General features: G+C 32.5%; 1 protein-coding gene across 4 annotated transcripts in view; it reads left to right on the top strand.

Moving 5' to 3' along the window:
- The window catches only part of DGKB (diacylglycerol kinase beta), a gene marked incomplete at its 5' end in the record, with an annotated part of 287,887 nt that overhangs the window by 66,987 nt on the left and 204,825 nt on the right, over window positions 1-16,075 (top strand). For 2 of the 4 annotated variants that reach the window (XM_081971452.1, XM_081971454.1), the window contains 3 exons: window positions 3,192-3,224; window positions 8,752-8,868; window positions 14,942-15,015. In XM_081971452.1, coding sequence (XP_081827578.1) covers window positions 3,192-3,224; window positions 8,752-8,868; window positions 14,942-15,015 — 224 coding nt within the window. The remainder of the gene's footprint in view (window positions 1-3,191; window positions 3,225-8,751; window positions 8,869-14,941; window positions 15,016-16,075) is intronic. The other 2 variants (XM_081971451.1, XM_081971453.1) reach the window with 1 other exon arrangement.

Raw genomic sequence — 16,075 nt, forward strand, 5'->3', positions numbered from 1 at the left:
GTCTCTTAGACAGGCAGTTCCAGTCAGTTTACTTAAGAAAAAGAACAGTTTCATGATTGTTACTCTAGTATGAGTCTCCAATGGTTAATCTTTTCACAATGTTGTTAGAATTTCTTAGAATCTCTTTCAAGCCATTGAAAGAAGTCAGTGATTTTCTATGAGGTATCATTAATGTGATCAGAACACCCATCTATGTTGTTATCTCATATCAGAGTAGGGGTGCAATGGAAATCCTGGCCTGGTGCCTGGTGACTATGGAGCCTAATGATTAAACAAAAAAGTTATGGTTTAATCCCACCAAGAGAAAGTTGTTAGTGATTGATATGGCTTGATCATGGTTCCAGCTTTCTTTTGGGTGAGATCCAAGGTTCATGATCCATACTAGAATAGTTGCAGTGAAAATGTTAATTACATTTTCATCAAACCTGCCAGGCAACAATTACCCATGCCTTTGTTAACTATTGCATAGAGTATTGTAACACAGTGTATACAGGCCTTGAAGACGATTTTCTTATTCAAAATGTGACAGCATATCAACTAATAAAGTATCAGGTTAAACACAGGGTTTTTTAAGACTTTAAGGATATGGGACTTAGCTTCAAGTCAAGTGTACTTCTTGCTTCAATTCGAGGTATTGTTTACAACTTTAAATTCTGCATGGCTTGACACCAAATTCATACAGGACATCTTTTCCAGTCAGATAATGCCTTTTGTTGCAAAAATATATGACTGCCTATATTCTGTAGGACCTCAGGGTCTTATGTGAAGAGACTGCGTGCCTTCTCATTGGTGCCCCATGATTTTGAATACCCAGGGTGTAAAAGATTAGTAAAAGATGCCTAGATTATTTAGATGATGTTTGATTTTATTTTTATGCTTCTGTTAGACAGTTTACCATATTTTACACTGTGTATGTAATATATCATGAAGTTCATGGCTGAAATGAAATTATTTTCGGATATAAACTATGTGTGCAGATATCAAATGATAATTTTTAATAGATGTCAGATCCAGTTTATTGCTATCCACCTTTTATATCTGTAACATTTTAATTAATTTATACAGATCAAATAAGACTACATTGAGATTTGTTTCCTAATGAGGATGCACTTAGAAGAAAGGTTTTGCATCTTTCTGATATCCTGTGGGTAATTATGCTCTAATTATATGGGAAGGGGGAACATGATAACTCAGTTCTGAAATTGTTCATTGGATCCAATTAATTGCATCCATAAAATGAATACTTACAGTGAAGGTGACTGGCAATATCTTTAAACTTTAATTTAATTCAATTCTATATTTTGTATTGCAGCAGAATTAGATTCTAACAACACTAAAAGCAGAACATTATCCTAAGATAAATAGGATTATTAGTGAATACAGTATATAGCTCACTTTATATAACTGAATGCAACCGAAATGGACATTAATATAGTACATGGATGTGTTCTTCAACCTTTTTCCCATTTACAATTGCTCTTTTCTATTTGTTAATATAATCAATAATTCTTCAAAATAGAGAGCTCAGAAAAACATTTTTTCCTGAGTATTGTTTTTATAGTCAAAATTAAAATGACCAAGCTACGCAACTTTCATTAACTTCTTTGTCTATGGAAATTCTCAGTTATCGAGGTCCTAGTTATCCCAAATGTCCAGTCAGAGCTGAGGAAGTTTTTTGGGTAAGAAGCAAAATCTTTTCATGAAAAGAAAAACAAGAAAGTCCTGTTGCCCCTTGAAAAAGCACCTTTGGGATTAACTTCTTTGCTTGAACAAAATTCAATATTAGAATGAGCCTAAAATGTTAGACATTGATCAATTAAACTAAATTTTACCCAGATTTATCAGTTTTGCAGGACATAATAAATTAATGTTTTGATACAGTTTATAATGGAATGATTTTCAATTCACGTGTAACTGAAAGTGCAACATGAACACTACTTTAGTGGTAGAATAATAAACTGGGAGAAATGTTAAATTGAGACCCGATTCACATTTCTGAAGTAATAGTGGAACTATGATTACATGAAGTAATTATGCATGTGCCTATCATATTTCTAAACCTTACATTTTATTTGTAAAAAAAATTCTACTATGAGAATTAGGCAATGAATAAAAATGCTTCCAAATATGCCTAATAATTGGGGAAACAAAGAAAACAAAGTGGTACAACTGTAGGCTTAAAAAGTATGTCTCATACAACAATAAGGTACATAAAAGTAAAAGTAACTGACTGCTTGTGCTTTTACTTGTCTTTTAGCTGTAAGCAATCTGAAGACATAAACAGAAAATGTGTACCAGTTGCATCTGTGGCTCTTCTGTCTGAGTAAAATGTTTAGAAAACATTTACCTTAATGTAAAAAAATCATTCTTTTATAGTACTTTAACAGAAATCATAATCATATTCCTTCATGATGCCTCTATTCTGATAAATTTTACTTTTTTGCCCTATTTTAAATTTGTGACTTTTGGAAACATACTAGAGCAATCGATATAAGTTATTTTAGGAGTGAATGGAAACTTAAAGCTATTTTTTAGAAACTATTTTTATAAGAGTGGTTGGAATCCTTTTGGATAAAGCTGAGAAAATCACTGGTATGCCTAGATTTTGATAAATGTGTTTGGAGTTATATTCCTCTTGTTATCTGATATGCAGGCAGGAATGTTTGCCGGGGGTGTTTATAAATTGATTTTCTGTCTAGTCCCTCAATATTTGAACAACATGTTATTCTAATACTATTTATGTTGAATTCCCTTTAAAAATAATACATTTGATGATCATATACCATCATCACCAAGTACATTAGTGGTCATACTCAAAGAACTATTATTAGTTAATCCTAATTTTTGTAGGTAACATTTAGAGCCATGTGTCTGTATAAAACATTTTGAACTCCAAATTGTCTTCAGATTTAGTTATCCAAAAAATCAGATGTAGATTCTTTTCAGACATTTGTAGATTAATTGCACTATGTTAAAAAATAGTTATTTTTATATAAATATATTCAAAAACAACAGGAATGAACTAAACCTGTGTTATCATTCTGTAATTACTTAATTTATTTGGAAGAATCATACTGGAACTTATTCAACAGGTTGGCTGCATATTCAGAATCCTTTACAGGAATGTTTTTAATTAGTGTGTGTGTTTTCACAGTTGTAATCTTGCAGCTGAAACTGTTTTTCTCCAACAGACTCTACCCTCTTTAGGAGTTTCACTTCCTGAGGTGCGTAATGTAAAAGTGTTCACAAATGCAGATGAAAGTTGTTTGGATGTTTTGATGCATTTTGGAACTTTAAAATATTTGTTTATGGTTCAGATCAGCTTCAGTCAGATTACTTTGCTTTATGTGTCTCAACATACATTCATGATAGTAAAAGATTCAAAGTGGCCCCAAAAACATTTTTAGTGATTCTGCCTCTCACCACATGAGAAAAAAGTTAAGTAAATAAGCAAATCAATCTTTCTTTCTTTCTTTCTTTCTTTCTTTCTTTCTTTCTTTCTTTCTTTCTTTCTTTCTTTCTTTCTTTCTTTCTTTCTTTCTTTCTTTCTTTCTTTCTTTCTTTCTGCCTGCCTGCCTGCCTGCCTGCCTGCCTGCCTGCCTGCCTGCCTGCCTGCCTGCCTGCCTGCTTGTTTGCTTGCTTTCCATCCTTCCTTTCCCCTTCTTCCCTTCTTCCTGCCTTTATCTCTCTCTTTCTTTCTCTCTTTCTCTCCTTCCTTCCTTCCTTCCTTCCTTCCTTCCTTCCTTCCTCCCTCCCTCCCTCCCTCCCTCCCTCCCTCCCATCCATCCATCATCTATCTATCTATCTATCTATCTATCTATCTATCTATCTATCTATCTATCTATCTATCTATCTATCTATCTATCTATCTATTCTTCATTGCTATACTTGAATACAGCAAATGAGCTTAAATGGGCTCAGGAAAAGCTATATGGGACTTAGCTATCCTTTTAAAAAAAATGCTGCCATATATTTCACTTTGAAGAGATTTGTTTCACTCTGCCTAACAGCTGAATAGACTTTGATAGTAGAAAAGGAAAGCTAGCTACTGTTTAATTTCAACAGTATTAGAAGTTGAAGTGAAAAATAAATAATAAAATGTTTGCATGATATAAAATAAAAGTGTCTTGAAGTCCATGTTATGCTCCAGTAATGAAAAGTAGATAATAGGTTTGATAGTTATGGAAGGCTTTTGAATCCAAACAAAGTCCATAAGAGACTTATTTTAAAAATGTATGACAATCTGTAGAATAATTAGAAAGGGTTAGTCCTCCAAGATTAAATCAGCAAGGGTAGAACTCAGGAATTCAGTATTCCCTTGGTAATAAACAATACTTCTAAAAGTAGATGGAAGAACACAACAACTTAAGTTTCTAGCCATCAAAATATGCATTAGCTTTTCTGTGTTATATTGAGTAACTTTCACCCAGCAGTGGATGAATCCATGAGACAAAATGATTACAGCTGCATCAATCATTTTGTACATCCTAATAAAATAGTCATAACTAGAACATATATGCCACTCAGAAAATAAATGTCTGCATTTTTGCAGTGTCATTTATTTTCAATAAATGTCAACTTCACATCCATTTAATATAAGTATATTGTACTATTACCCTGAGATTTTGTTTAGTTCTTGCAAAAAATGCCAGATGTATTGTGAACTTCTGATTTGAAGATTTTGAAAGCATTGTAATTGCATCCTACAAACTTTTTCTTTGGATGCATTTGTTCTAATCTTTTTAAAAATGTTTTTTCAGTTAAAACTCAAAACAAATCAAAGTTATAGAATTAAATAAGTAATTGGCAAATAATGTGAAACTAATTTCAAATTATTGAAACAATTTAAAGTAGCTATAATCTTAAAGAGATAGTACATAGACTCTATCAAGATTGAATTAATATAATCAAAATTATTTACATAATAAACATATTTTTTCTTTATTATAATTTTTCTTTTGATGATATGTAATATATTTAATATGTTATGGGTTTTTGCTTGCAATTATATAATCTGGCCTTTGGAATAAAGAGCTTTTGGACAATTTATTTGGAGATAGAACTATTTCTTTATGTAGACTTCTATTTTCCTTTTGAAATAACAGAATAGAATTCCTAAGTATCATAAAACCTATTCAGATATTGCTTGACCACACTGAGAATTCTGAAAATTTTATATCTTAATCTTATGAAGGTGTCAAATTGAAGAAAGAAAACCTGGATAGTAACATCTGTAGGGTCATCAATTCTATCTATGAATTATCTACATAACTTTCTCCAATATTCCTTAAGATACACTATAGTAAAATTAACCAATCCGCTTTTAGAATTTCCATTTCCCTTTAATGATATATCAAAAGGTTCAATTGGATTTTCATATTAATAACATGAAAAAATATGTTTTACTATGTGGAGTATTAGAAAATAAGGTCTTGAAATACAAGCCTTGTTGGAATAAATGAGTAGATAGTTTCAGTGAATGTCTTTCTGCATTATTTGGCATAAATACAAGCAAAAGAAGAAGTTTAGTTGAAACACAGCAAGCCTGAAAGAGAGTTGGTCTGAAGATATGTTATTTGTACCATTTTCCTATCTCTGATGTTCTCTCGGACCAAACAGTGAACAATCTTTTGAGAGGAAGAACCCATTGATTATTGAGGGACTTTTGTATGGACAGATGTCTACCTTATAAGCATCACCTCTTTTTATATGGAATTTTAGTAATTTCACATTATAGGAGAACTTTTGATTGAATGTAAACAAGATCTTTTCTACAAAACTGCTTTGACTGTAATAGGAAAAGGATCTGTGATCCTCACTTGACAATGGGACCAATGTGAAAATATTGAACGTAGTGTATCCTCAAAGCTGCTCTCTTACTTTTAAGCACTTAACTGAAGAAAAATAATACGCTTGATTTTTGTGGAGTAGTATATTTTACTTTATCTCCTTTAAATTTGGAAAAAAAGACTAATCACTGGAACAAAGAATTAAAAACTTCCTCCTCTGTATATTTTCTTCCATTCAATTGTGTCTGATTCTTGGAGATTATACAGACAAACTTCTTGCAGTTTTCTTGGCAAGTTATTTTCAGAAGCAGTTTGCCAGTGCCTTATTCCTAGCTGAGCCAAGGTCACCCTATTGGCTCAGCTAGGAATAAGGCACTGGCAAACTGGCCCAAGGCATGACTAAAACTCTTAGAGTCTCAGTTTTTAACCTGATGCCTTAACTACTACAACAAATTGGCCAGGCCTAGGAAGAAGAGAATGGCAAACTGTTTCTGAAAAAAACTTACTACGAAAAGTGCAAGACTTGTGGCTATCTTTACAGATGTCATACTTCTATTAGAATATATTCAGACCTAAACTATATAGCTAGTTCATATGAATAAATTCTAACAGAACTGTTCCATGTATTTGTATTAGGTTTTCTCTTGACAAAGCAGGAGCTTCTACAATCTGTTGTCCTTTGGAACAGTTTGAGACTACCACTCCTACTTTCAGACTCAGAACAGCATGAAAATGTTAATATATAATCCCAATATATCAGTTGGGAGATATACTGCTTCAGCCCCCCCAGACGATAGCAGCAGAAGAGATATTGCTGTTACTTACCTGACAAAAGCAATTCCTTTTCTTTATGTCTTCTTGCACCAATTTAAAAGCTGCAAATGGTTCACAATTACCACTTCTGTTTCTATTTTCCCCTGTAAACTCAACAAAAGGATTTCCTTATGTTCATATATGTATTCCTTGAATTTAACAATGTTATAAATTCTAACTTGGAAAATTGATAATGTTGCTATTTTTGTGTTGATTATAATAGGAGTATTACCAGTTTTTTAAAATTATATTTATAGAAATAGCTTTAATAATAAACTCTGCGTCAGAGGAAGACAAGAAAAAAAAAGAACAGAGCATTTTGTTTTCATTGAGAACAGTTCCATTATAGTCTAGGTCTTCCTGCTTGTGAAGGTTAAGATGTAATAGAGGAAAGGAGCTTCACCAGGATATAGGCAGGACATCTGATTATTCTAGAGTCCACTATTGCAATAAGTAATAGAAAATATATTATGAATCTTGAGTAGCTATGACATGAATTGCTTTGATTTGATGTCAATTATTCTTGTGCTCAGTTGCTGCCTGATAAATTTCAGTCAGCCAAACAGAACTCAGACTTCAAATATTAGCCTTAAATATGAATTATTAATATCAATTAATGTATATTGGTCAAGGTGTTGGATTAGGAACAATGAGATCCAGAACCTGCCTCAGGAACAGAAGCTGTCTCTGTCTCAACCTCTTCTATCTACCAAACTGTACTGAAATGCATGATGTTCAGTAATGGCAGACCATTACTTTCAATAGAGACTCCATCCTGCAATGGATTGATTTAAGTTAAAACTAATAGTATATAAGGTCTTTAATTTATGAATAGATCATGTTCAAATGTTGATTCTTATACTGGTAATGCTAAAGCAAGAAATTCAATGTATTTTTCATGTGCCACTATGAGTCTGGCTCTAATGCAGCACTCTTGCTTCTGCAAAACAAATCATTGCTGTGTACTGTATTTATTGGAATTGATTTAACTTCAAATAACAATTAAGTTTAGTGGTAGTATTGTTAGTAATAACTTAGCTTACAGATCATGACTTGGTAGTAATGCAGCAGTAGATTTACCTTCAGTACACCATTCTATGATATTATTATAGTTCATCTCTAAAAAAAAAGTGTTTGGTTGATACTTTCTAGCCACAAAGATACTGTCATTTATGTTATTTTTATTTAATAATATTTTCTGTTTCATAGACTTGTTTTGAATTACTTTGGATTATATAATGATTACAATTATAGATATTTCAATAAATAACTAAAATAAAGCAGATATTTTTTCTATTGATGCATACATTTTGTGCAGTTGTGTTAAGAATAAGAGGGACTTTCATCCAGCCACTGTCTCCTAGCACTAATCTATTGTGGAGATGAAATTTAAGAAGTCACTAGCTAGAACAAGCACCCCAAAGAAGTCTGCATTTAAATCAAATTATTTGCACTAATGTTTACTTTGATTTTTTTAAACATTTTACTCAAAACATGATAAAACACAGCCCATGCCAGTTATTACCATTAATACTATTATTTTGTTCAAGTTTAATTGCAAGGTGGCAAGAAATCCAAACTATCTCGGTTTGCAAATAGAACAGCATTTTTTGAAAGCAACTGCAATTTTTTCTGGATAAGCTAAAAATTAAAAAAACTGTTATTATTTTTACATGCTTTTAGTTTATCTTCTCAATTATTTCAAATTTTACACACATTACACACACACAATTATGCTATATGATATTGAAAGGAGATTATATTGCAATAAATCTTTTTGAAGTCTTCAGATTATAAAACAATTGTGATCTTCAGTGTTTTTGTTGTCAAGACAATGGGGTAGACTTTCTCTAATTAATTTTATTTAAGAAGCTTGATCATGGCCTCACATGGTATCACCAATTTCACACCATTGCATTAGTTTTTATTGTGAAAAAATAATTATCATCTATCTATTAATCTAACTACTATTGTGTCTAGATACATAAATAGATGTATGTGAATTTGGACTTCATTTAATTTGATTGCAATCACTGAAGTCATTATCACTAGAGCAGTGTTGAATGCATCATTGTTGAATGGCATTTTTCCATTTCTACCACACTAACTTATTTAACGTATTAATCTATTATTTCTGACTCCTTTTTAGGAACGCCAAGCAACAATGAAAAAAGAAAGAAGTAGCTGTCAACAAACAAACAAAGCAGCTGATCGAAGCAAGGTGCAGAGAGCAAATTCTCTCACTATTGATGGTCAAGGCCTTCAGGTATGATTTGCCATTGTCATTTTTAAGTATTTGTATAGTTACTATTAAAATGTTTTCTATAGTTACAGAATGAAAGTTAAATTTGGTCACCAATTGGATCATAGATAAAAGCTTGGCATCTGTACACTGAGCAGTATCACATTGTACAATGAATATTCATCTTCACTTTCAAAAAAACTTTCCCAAGTTTGTACACAAAAGGATAACTGTATGATTCTGCATATATGAGATCTCTATTGAAAATATTAGTAGCATGTTTAATAATGTAGATACTAATGTAAAGAATGCCTGGCTTTTGTACTTATATTTTTGCCATATGTCTAACTATAGCATTATTTATAAAATTATATTATTCTCTTGTACTTAAAGAACAAAATACCCTCCAGGTGTCTCCATGGATCTTTTGTTGGAATGAAATAAATATAGACTGCTAACATTAGAGAGAACATTTTTATAATAGTTTATAAATGGTACACAATGAAACAGATCTGGCAGATTCTATAGTTCTTTTTCTAGGAATGCCATCTGCAAAGGACTTTCATGCCTGCTTTTCAAAATTGGTAGAACATCTTGCTTTCCAGCTTATTAATTAATTACTTCTAATAAGGTAAATTTTTAATGGATGTCATTCACAGCTGTATTGGCATGTACATTCTGATCAATTAATTTATTCCAGCTTTTGTCTTGGATGTTGAATATTTGGTAAAGTAGGGCCTCAATTAAGATATGAAGCTTGCAGGCATAGAAAAGCAACTCAATAGCCATTTCTTGGTTAATCTTTACTATGATCTTAGAATCAGGAAACATACCTAATATACAATGAATATGTTTACCAGATGTACAGAGAAACACATGCACCTAAAATCATTAGATATAAATAAGTACATATAAAATGCAAAACTAAAAAAAGCAGCAATAATCAAATATAGGTAGTCCTTGATTTATGAAAACAATTGAGCCCAAAATTTATGTTGCTAAGTGAGACATTTGTTAATGACTTTTCTTGCCACAATTGTTAAGTGAATCATTGAGGTTGTTAATGGTTAAACAGTTATTACAATACAATACAATACAATACAATAGTAGAGTTGGAAGGGACCTTGGAGGTCTTCTAGTCCAACCCCCTGCCTAGGCAGGAAACCCTATACCGTTTCAGACAAATAGCTATCCAACATCTTCTTAAAGACTTCCAGTGTTGGGGCATTCACAACTTCTGGAGGCAATCTGTTCCACTGATTAATTGTTCTCACTGTCAGGAAATTTCTCCTCAGTTCTAAGTTGCTTCTCTCCTTGATTAGTTTCCACCCATTGCTTCTTGTTCTACCCTCAGGTGCTTTGGAGAATAGTTTGACTCCCTCTTCTTTGTGGCAACCTCTGAGATATTGGAATAATGCTATCATGTCTCCCCTAGTCCTTCTTTCTCTTAAGCTAAACATACCCAGTTCCTGCAACCGTTCTTCATATGTTTATTCTCCAGTCCCCTAATCATCTTTGTTGCTCTTCTCTGCACTCTTTCTAGAGTCTCCACATCTTTTTTACATCGTGGCGACCAGAACTGAATGCAGTATTCCAAGTGTGGCCTTACCAAGGCATTATAAAGTGGTATTAACACTTCACGTGATCTTGATTCTATCCCTCTGTTGATGCAGCCTAGAACTGTGTTGGCTCTTTTGGCAGCTGCTGCACACTGCTGGCTCATATTTAAATGGTTGTCCACTAGGGCTCCAAGATCCCTTTCACAGTTACTACTACTGAGTAAGGTATCACCTATACTGTACCTGTGCATTCCGTTTTTGTTGCCTAAATGTAGAACCTTACTCTTTTCACCATTGAATTTCATTTTATTAGATAGTACCCAATGTTCAAGTTTGTCAAGATCCTTCTGTATCTTAAGCCTATCTTCTGGAGTGTTGGCTATTCCTGCCAGCTTGGTATCATCTGCAAATTTGATGAGTTCCCCATTTATTCCCTCATCCAAATAATTGATGAAGATGTTGAAGAGTACTGGGCCTAAAACAGAGCCTTGGGGTACTCCACTGCATACTTCCCTGCATGTAGATGCAGTTCCATTGAGAACTACACGTTGAGTGTGGTTGGTCAGCCAGTTACCAATCCATCTGGTGGTGATGCTGTCTAACCCACATTCTTCTACTTTATCTAGTAGTAGGTTATGGTCTACCTTATCAAAAGCCTTACTGAAGTCCAAGTAAACTATATCAACGGCATTCCTCTGGTCCACTAATTTTGTCACATTATCAAAGAATGCAATAAGATTAGTCTGGCATGATCTGTTTTTGACAAATCCATGTTGGCTTTTGGCTATTACTTTTTTTATTAAGTGTTATTAAGTGTAGCTGGCTTCCCCCATTGACTTTGCTTGCTAGAAGGTTGCAAAAGGGGGCATGACTCCCAAGACATTGCAACTATAATAAATATCAATCAATTGCCAAGCATCCAAATTTTGATCACATGACTTTGGGGATGTTGCAATGGTTGTAAGTGTGAAAAACAGTCATAACTCACTTTTTCCGGAGCCATTGTAACTTTGAATGGTCACTAAATGAACTGTAGTAAGTCTAGGACTACCTGTAATACAAATAATGCTGATTGACATGGAGTCTTTATTGACATTGAGGATTGCCAAGATTAGTATTGTTATTCTGTCTAAATGAATCAATAAAATAGAGGCACTTAAAGCAATATGTGATTGTATGTCAGAATCATATTCAGTCAACAGAGAAGCTTTGTAATGGGATAGAATATGAGGGGATACGAGATTCCCTGTAAAGAGAAAAAAATAATTGCTTGTTGTACAGGGATTTCTTAGAGTTATTCCCATAAGAACAGATGTAGAAGGATATTCGTTAAGATCCCACAGGACTGAGAAGCGTGGCCATGTCCAACTTGATCAAGGCAAAGTCATGCAAAATTGAATGGAAAAAATAGAATTATGACATGTGCCCATTGGAGAAAAAAAATCCACCGATAGTGCAATTGACTAAACGTAGACTATTTTGGATATCAGCATCTGTATCAAAATATCTCATTGCTTCCAAAATGCTGGTTTTGTCTTTCAAGCCTTTTATGGTATGGGACACAGCTATCTGAGGGATTTATCTCCATGGTTCTATATGCTTATCCCACCTACTAGAGCAGTATGCTGTGGGTCCTGTAAACCAGTGAATGACTCGTGGTAGGCCAGGAGGTATGCCTTCTTTGCTATGATGATCATCTTATGAAATGAACTCCTCCTGGACATGAGGTTAGCTCCATCCCTTTCAACATTCTCAAGACACCCAAGATTTCACTATGGAATCCTGGAATGTCCCAGGGAACAGGACAGATCTTTCAGGACTGTTTGTTGCAGTTCACATCATCCTACATTGCTCCTATGCTTTTATAGTCCAATATTCCATAAATTTCTTCAAAAACATATAATTTGATGGCTAGCATGTAGCTCGTGTCAGTGAATTCCATAGTTCCAATATGTACTATGTGAAGGACTTTTATCAGTTCTAAATCTCCCAATATTTACTCTTAATTGATGATTCTAAGGAAGAGGGATAAAAATTTCTGTCAATATTTTCCATGTATTTTATTTGTACTTTTGTCCACTTTCTTTCTAAACTAAAAAAAAAATTGGAATAGCCATTCATTATGGGGGACCACTTCTAGATATCTTATCATTTTAATTGTTCAGAGCTGTATACAGTACATTATTCCAAGTACAGTATTTATATGTAAATCTACAGTGTATTATATATAGTAAAGATGAACTGAAACCCCAATTATGTATATGTCAAGTTTCAATTTTTAAAGCGCACTTGCATGTGAAATTTGTTCTGCCATCCTATGCCTAAGATTGTATCACTGGCTGAATTATTATTTGATACAAAGATTTTTTTTAAAAAAAAGGACTCATAAAAAACTCCCTTAAATAATAACTCCTTAAACAAAGCTGATGTAGAGATTAGATAGTGTACCCGAAGCCCTCAATTTATGATCATTTAGTGACTGTTTGAAGTTTTAATGGCACTGAAAAAAACAAAACCTGCCTTATGACCAGTGCTCACTTTTATGACTGTTGCAGGTTTCCTGCTTTCATATGATGACTATATGAGCATTTGAAAAGTAGCATATGTTGCAGTATCCCAGGATTGCATGATTGCCACTTGTGGCCTTCTAGCTGCTTCTGACAAGCAAAATCAATAGGGAAAACCAGATATTCTAAACAACTTCATAATTACCTTAATGATAATAAAAAAAGGTTGTAAAATCCAGCACAACTCACTAAATGAACACATTGTTTTGTGACAGAAGTTCTATTACAAAATTGTAGGTAAGTCAGGAAGGTATATAGGTATATCTAGGTAATTATCTGAAACATATGATCGATCCTCAATAGAAGTAACAGTTAACAACCAGAACAAAATCTTTATGGAAGGAAAATAATATCATAACTATGTTTCTAGGATAATTTGTATTTCAACAGAAAAAAAAATCACAGTATAGGTGTTGTAATATCCTCATTGCAACAAGTAAAAAGAACGAGTTACTTTTAAAAAATGCTTTGATTAAGTAGAAAAGAAAAGCAGAAAGTAGGAAAAGACTAAAGAAAACAAAATAACACACGTGCACACAAATATTTTATACAAGCACATAAGGTGTTTATGTTTCTATACCACCATTTTATGAATGGTAATATTATATGATATGACTCTTGATTTAAGTTTTGGAATATCTGCTATTATTTAACTTATTTAATATATTTAAATTATTTAAATTTTGCTTATAAAACTTGCAATAAATTTGAGAATTCTGCCAATTCTTCATTACATATAAAAAACAGATAATTTTCTGTTCGTCTATTTTGGTTATATATTTTCTTCTTGGAATATTCACTATGGAAGAAATATTTTATCCATGAAGCTTTTTATTACGAAAAATATTAAAAAGCCTAGTCATAAAGGACTATGCAGGCAACTCAGTGGCAGAGAGAATCACTTCTTAAGTGCAACTGTTATTAATCATAGTTAAGCACATTCATCTTATTTCTTTCCAGCTTAACCAGCATAATGATCAGGTTTATTATTTCTAATTAGAGGAAGTAATATATCATGTATAAGCTTAAGATGAGTCTCATTAATTAACCTGAACCCATAGAGAGTTCTAAGAGACAGTCAATCTTTGTCACAATGAGAACCACTGGTTTATGCTTCATTCACAGGAGTAAACAATCCTGGAATTGAACTAAATAAATATCATTGATTAAATTTCTAAATAAGCATTAAATATGTGACAGTTGTTGAAAAAGGCTGTGATTTTATGTACACAGAAACGTATATGCCTCATAGATCTTCCTCTCACCAATGCAATGACTGCCCAAATTGTGTCACTGAATCCTGTCTGAATTCCCTGACCTGTAGTTTCCCCCTCCCCCTTATTCAGAAAAAGTAAGGGCTTCTACTTTTATTTGGATTTAAAATAGACAAAACTGTGTGCAAAGCAAATCTGTTTTTCACCAAAAAAAGGCTCATATCTTTGGTAAGCTTTTGGATTGTATAATTTGGTTCTAGGAACCTTAATAATAACATTTATAGAGGATATTTTTGCTGTTTTCTTATGCAACATATTTCTGTTCAATTTCTGACAAAAATATTTTACTGGAGATGTTCAAAATGGTGCATTGTGTAATATTTGGTGCAAAAGATAGATGCCTACATTTCTGAAGAATGAAGTTGCTAGAAGTTATACTTTAAGGATGTATGAAGGACAATAGCTTTAGGCACACTCTTAAAATAAAGGTTATTAGAAATATATTTCATTAATACTCTTTATATTTATGATTTTTCATAAATGGATATGCTAATTGAAAATATTTGGAGAGACAGATTAGAATTTACACACACATACACATATATCTATCTGCCTAGGAGTCTAATTTGTATGTGTAGAGAGCTTAGTGTTTACATTAGTAATATAATTAGTAAACATTACTAATGTTTACATTAGTAATATAATATAAAATATTGAAGAAAACTGAATTATTTTTCTTTGAATTCTTTAAATTTAGATCACACCAGTTTCAGGTACTCAACCACTTCTAGTTTTTGTTAACCCTAAAAGTGGAGGAAAACAAGGAGAAAGGTATGTGTTTCTTGATGATCTTTCTAAGGGCTTACATCAGTTTGATTTAGGAAGAAAACCAATTCATTTAATTACCTTTTGAAGAGAAAAAAAATGAATACATGTATTTTACATTTTGTTTTCCAAAGCTACTTAACGCTAATTACATAGAACAATGTTAATAATAAAATGATGTTGAACTATGACCAATTTGTTAATTAGATTAGGTTATGTTTCTATTTCTACGTTTATTTATTTACCTACAGTTATATCCTTTTCTTATTTGGAATATGTTTCAAATTGAAAAATTGCCCCATTCTTGGTAAGCTCTTGGCTTATTGAAGCAGTTTTATTTTATAGACCACAATAAATATTGCCTATAAAATAAATATTATGACTACAGTTATGATGTTCCATTACTAATGGGATTTATTAATTATAACTAATCGTGGTTATTGGGGTTTATGTTTCAATATCATTAAAGCTCAATTTATAATGCTGTTGAATTGTGACTTTTCTGGACTTTCTGTTCCTTTTGAATATTCCAATTATAGCACTATTTCGGCCACCTTTCCTTTAAAAAAAACTTATGATACTTTCCATGACTTGAAATATTGATTCTACAGTCTCCTTTTTAAAGGAAGAATGGATAGTTTATCTAAACGATAGATAAACTCTCAGCCCTTTAGTTTTTATTCTTACTATTATTTTTTTCTTTTTCCTAATAACAGATCTCTGTATCCCTTTGACTTTTCTCCTCCCTTGTCCAGGACCACATGATCACAAGAATTATTTCTTGGGAGGTCTATTGCATGTTCATGGTGTGTGTGTGTAAAGTAAGCAACAAAAAAATGGCGTAGTTTCATTACCTCCTTTCCTTTTTTTCTTTTTTCTCGCCTAGAAGATTATTGTTAGTGAAAGAACAGATATCTTCCACCAGAAACATGATTTTGAAAAAGTCTTTTTTTAAAGTAAACTAAGGCCCATGAGGAAGTGCTTAGTTACCTACTGCTACTTTAACCTTACCTAACTATTTTGTTCTACTTTATTTAGTCTGCCATAATGCTGTTTTTTTATTTAA

The sequence above is a fragment of the Natrix helvetica genome, assembly GCF_964273705.1.
Source record: "Natrix helvetica genome assembly, chromosome: Z".
Classification (NCBI taxonomy): Eukaryota; Metazoa; Chordata; class Lepidosauria; order Squamata; family Natricidae; genus Natrix; species Natrix helvetica.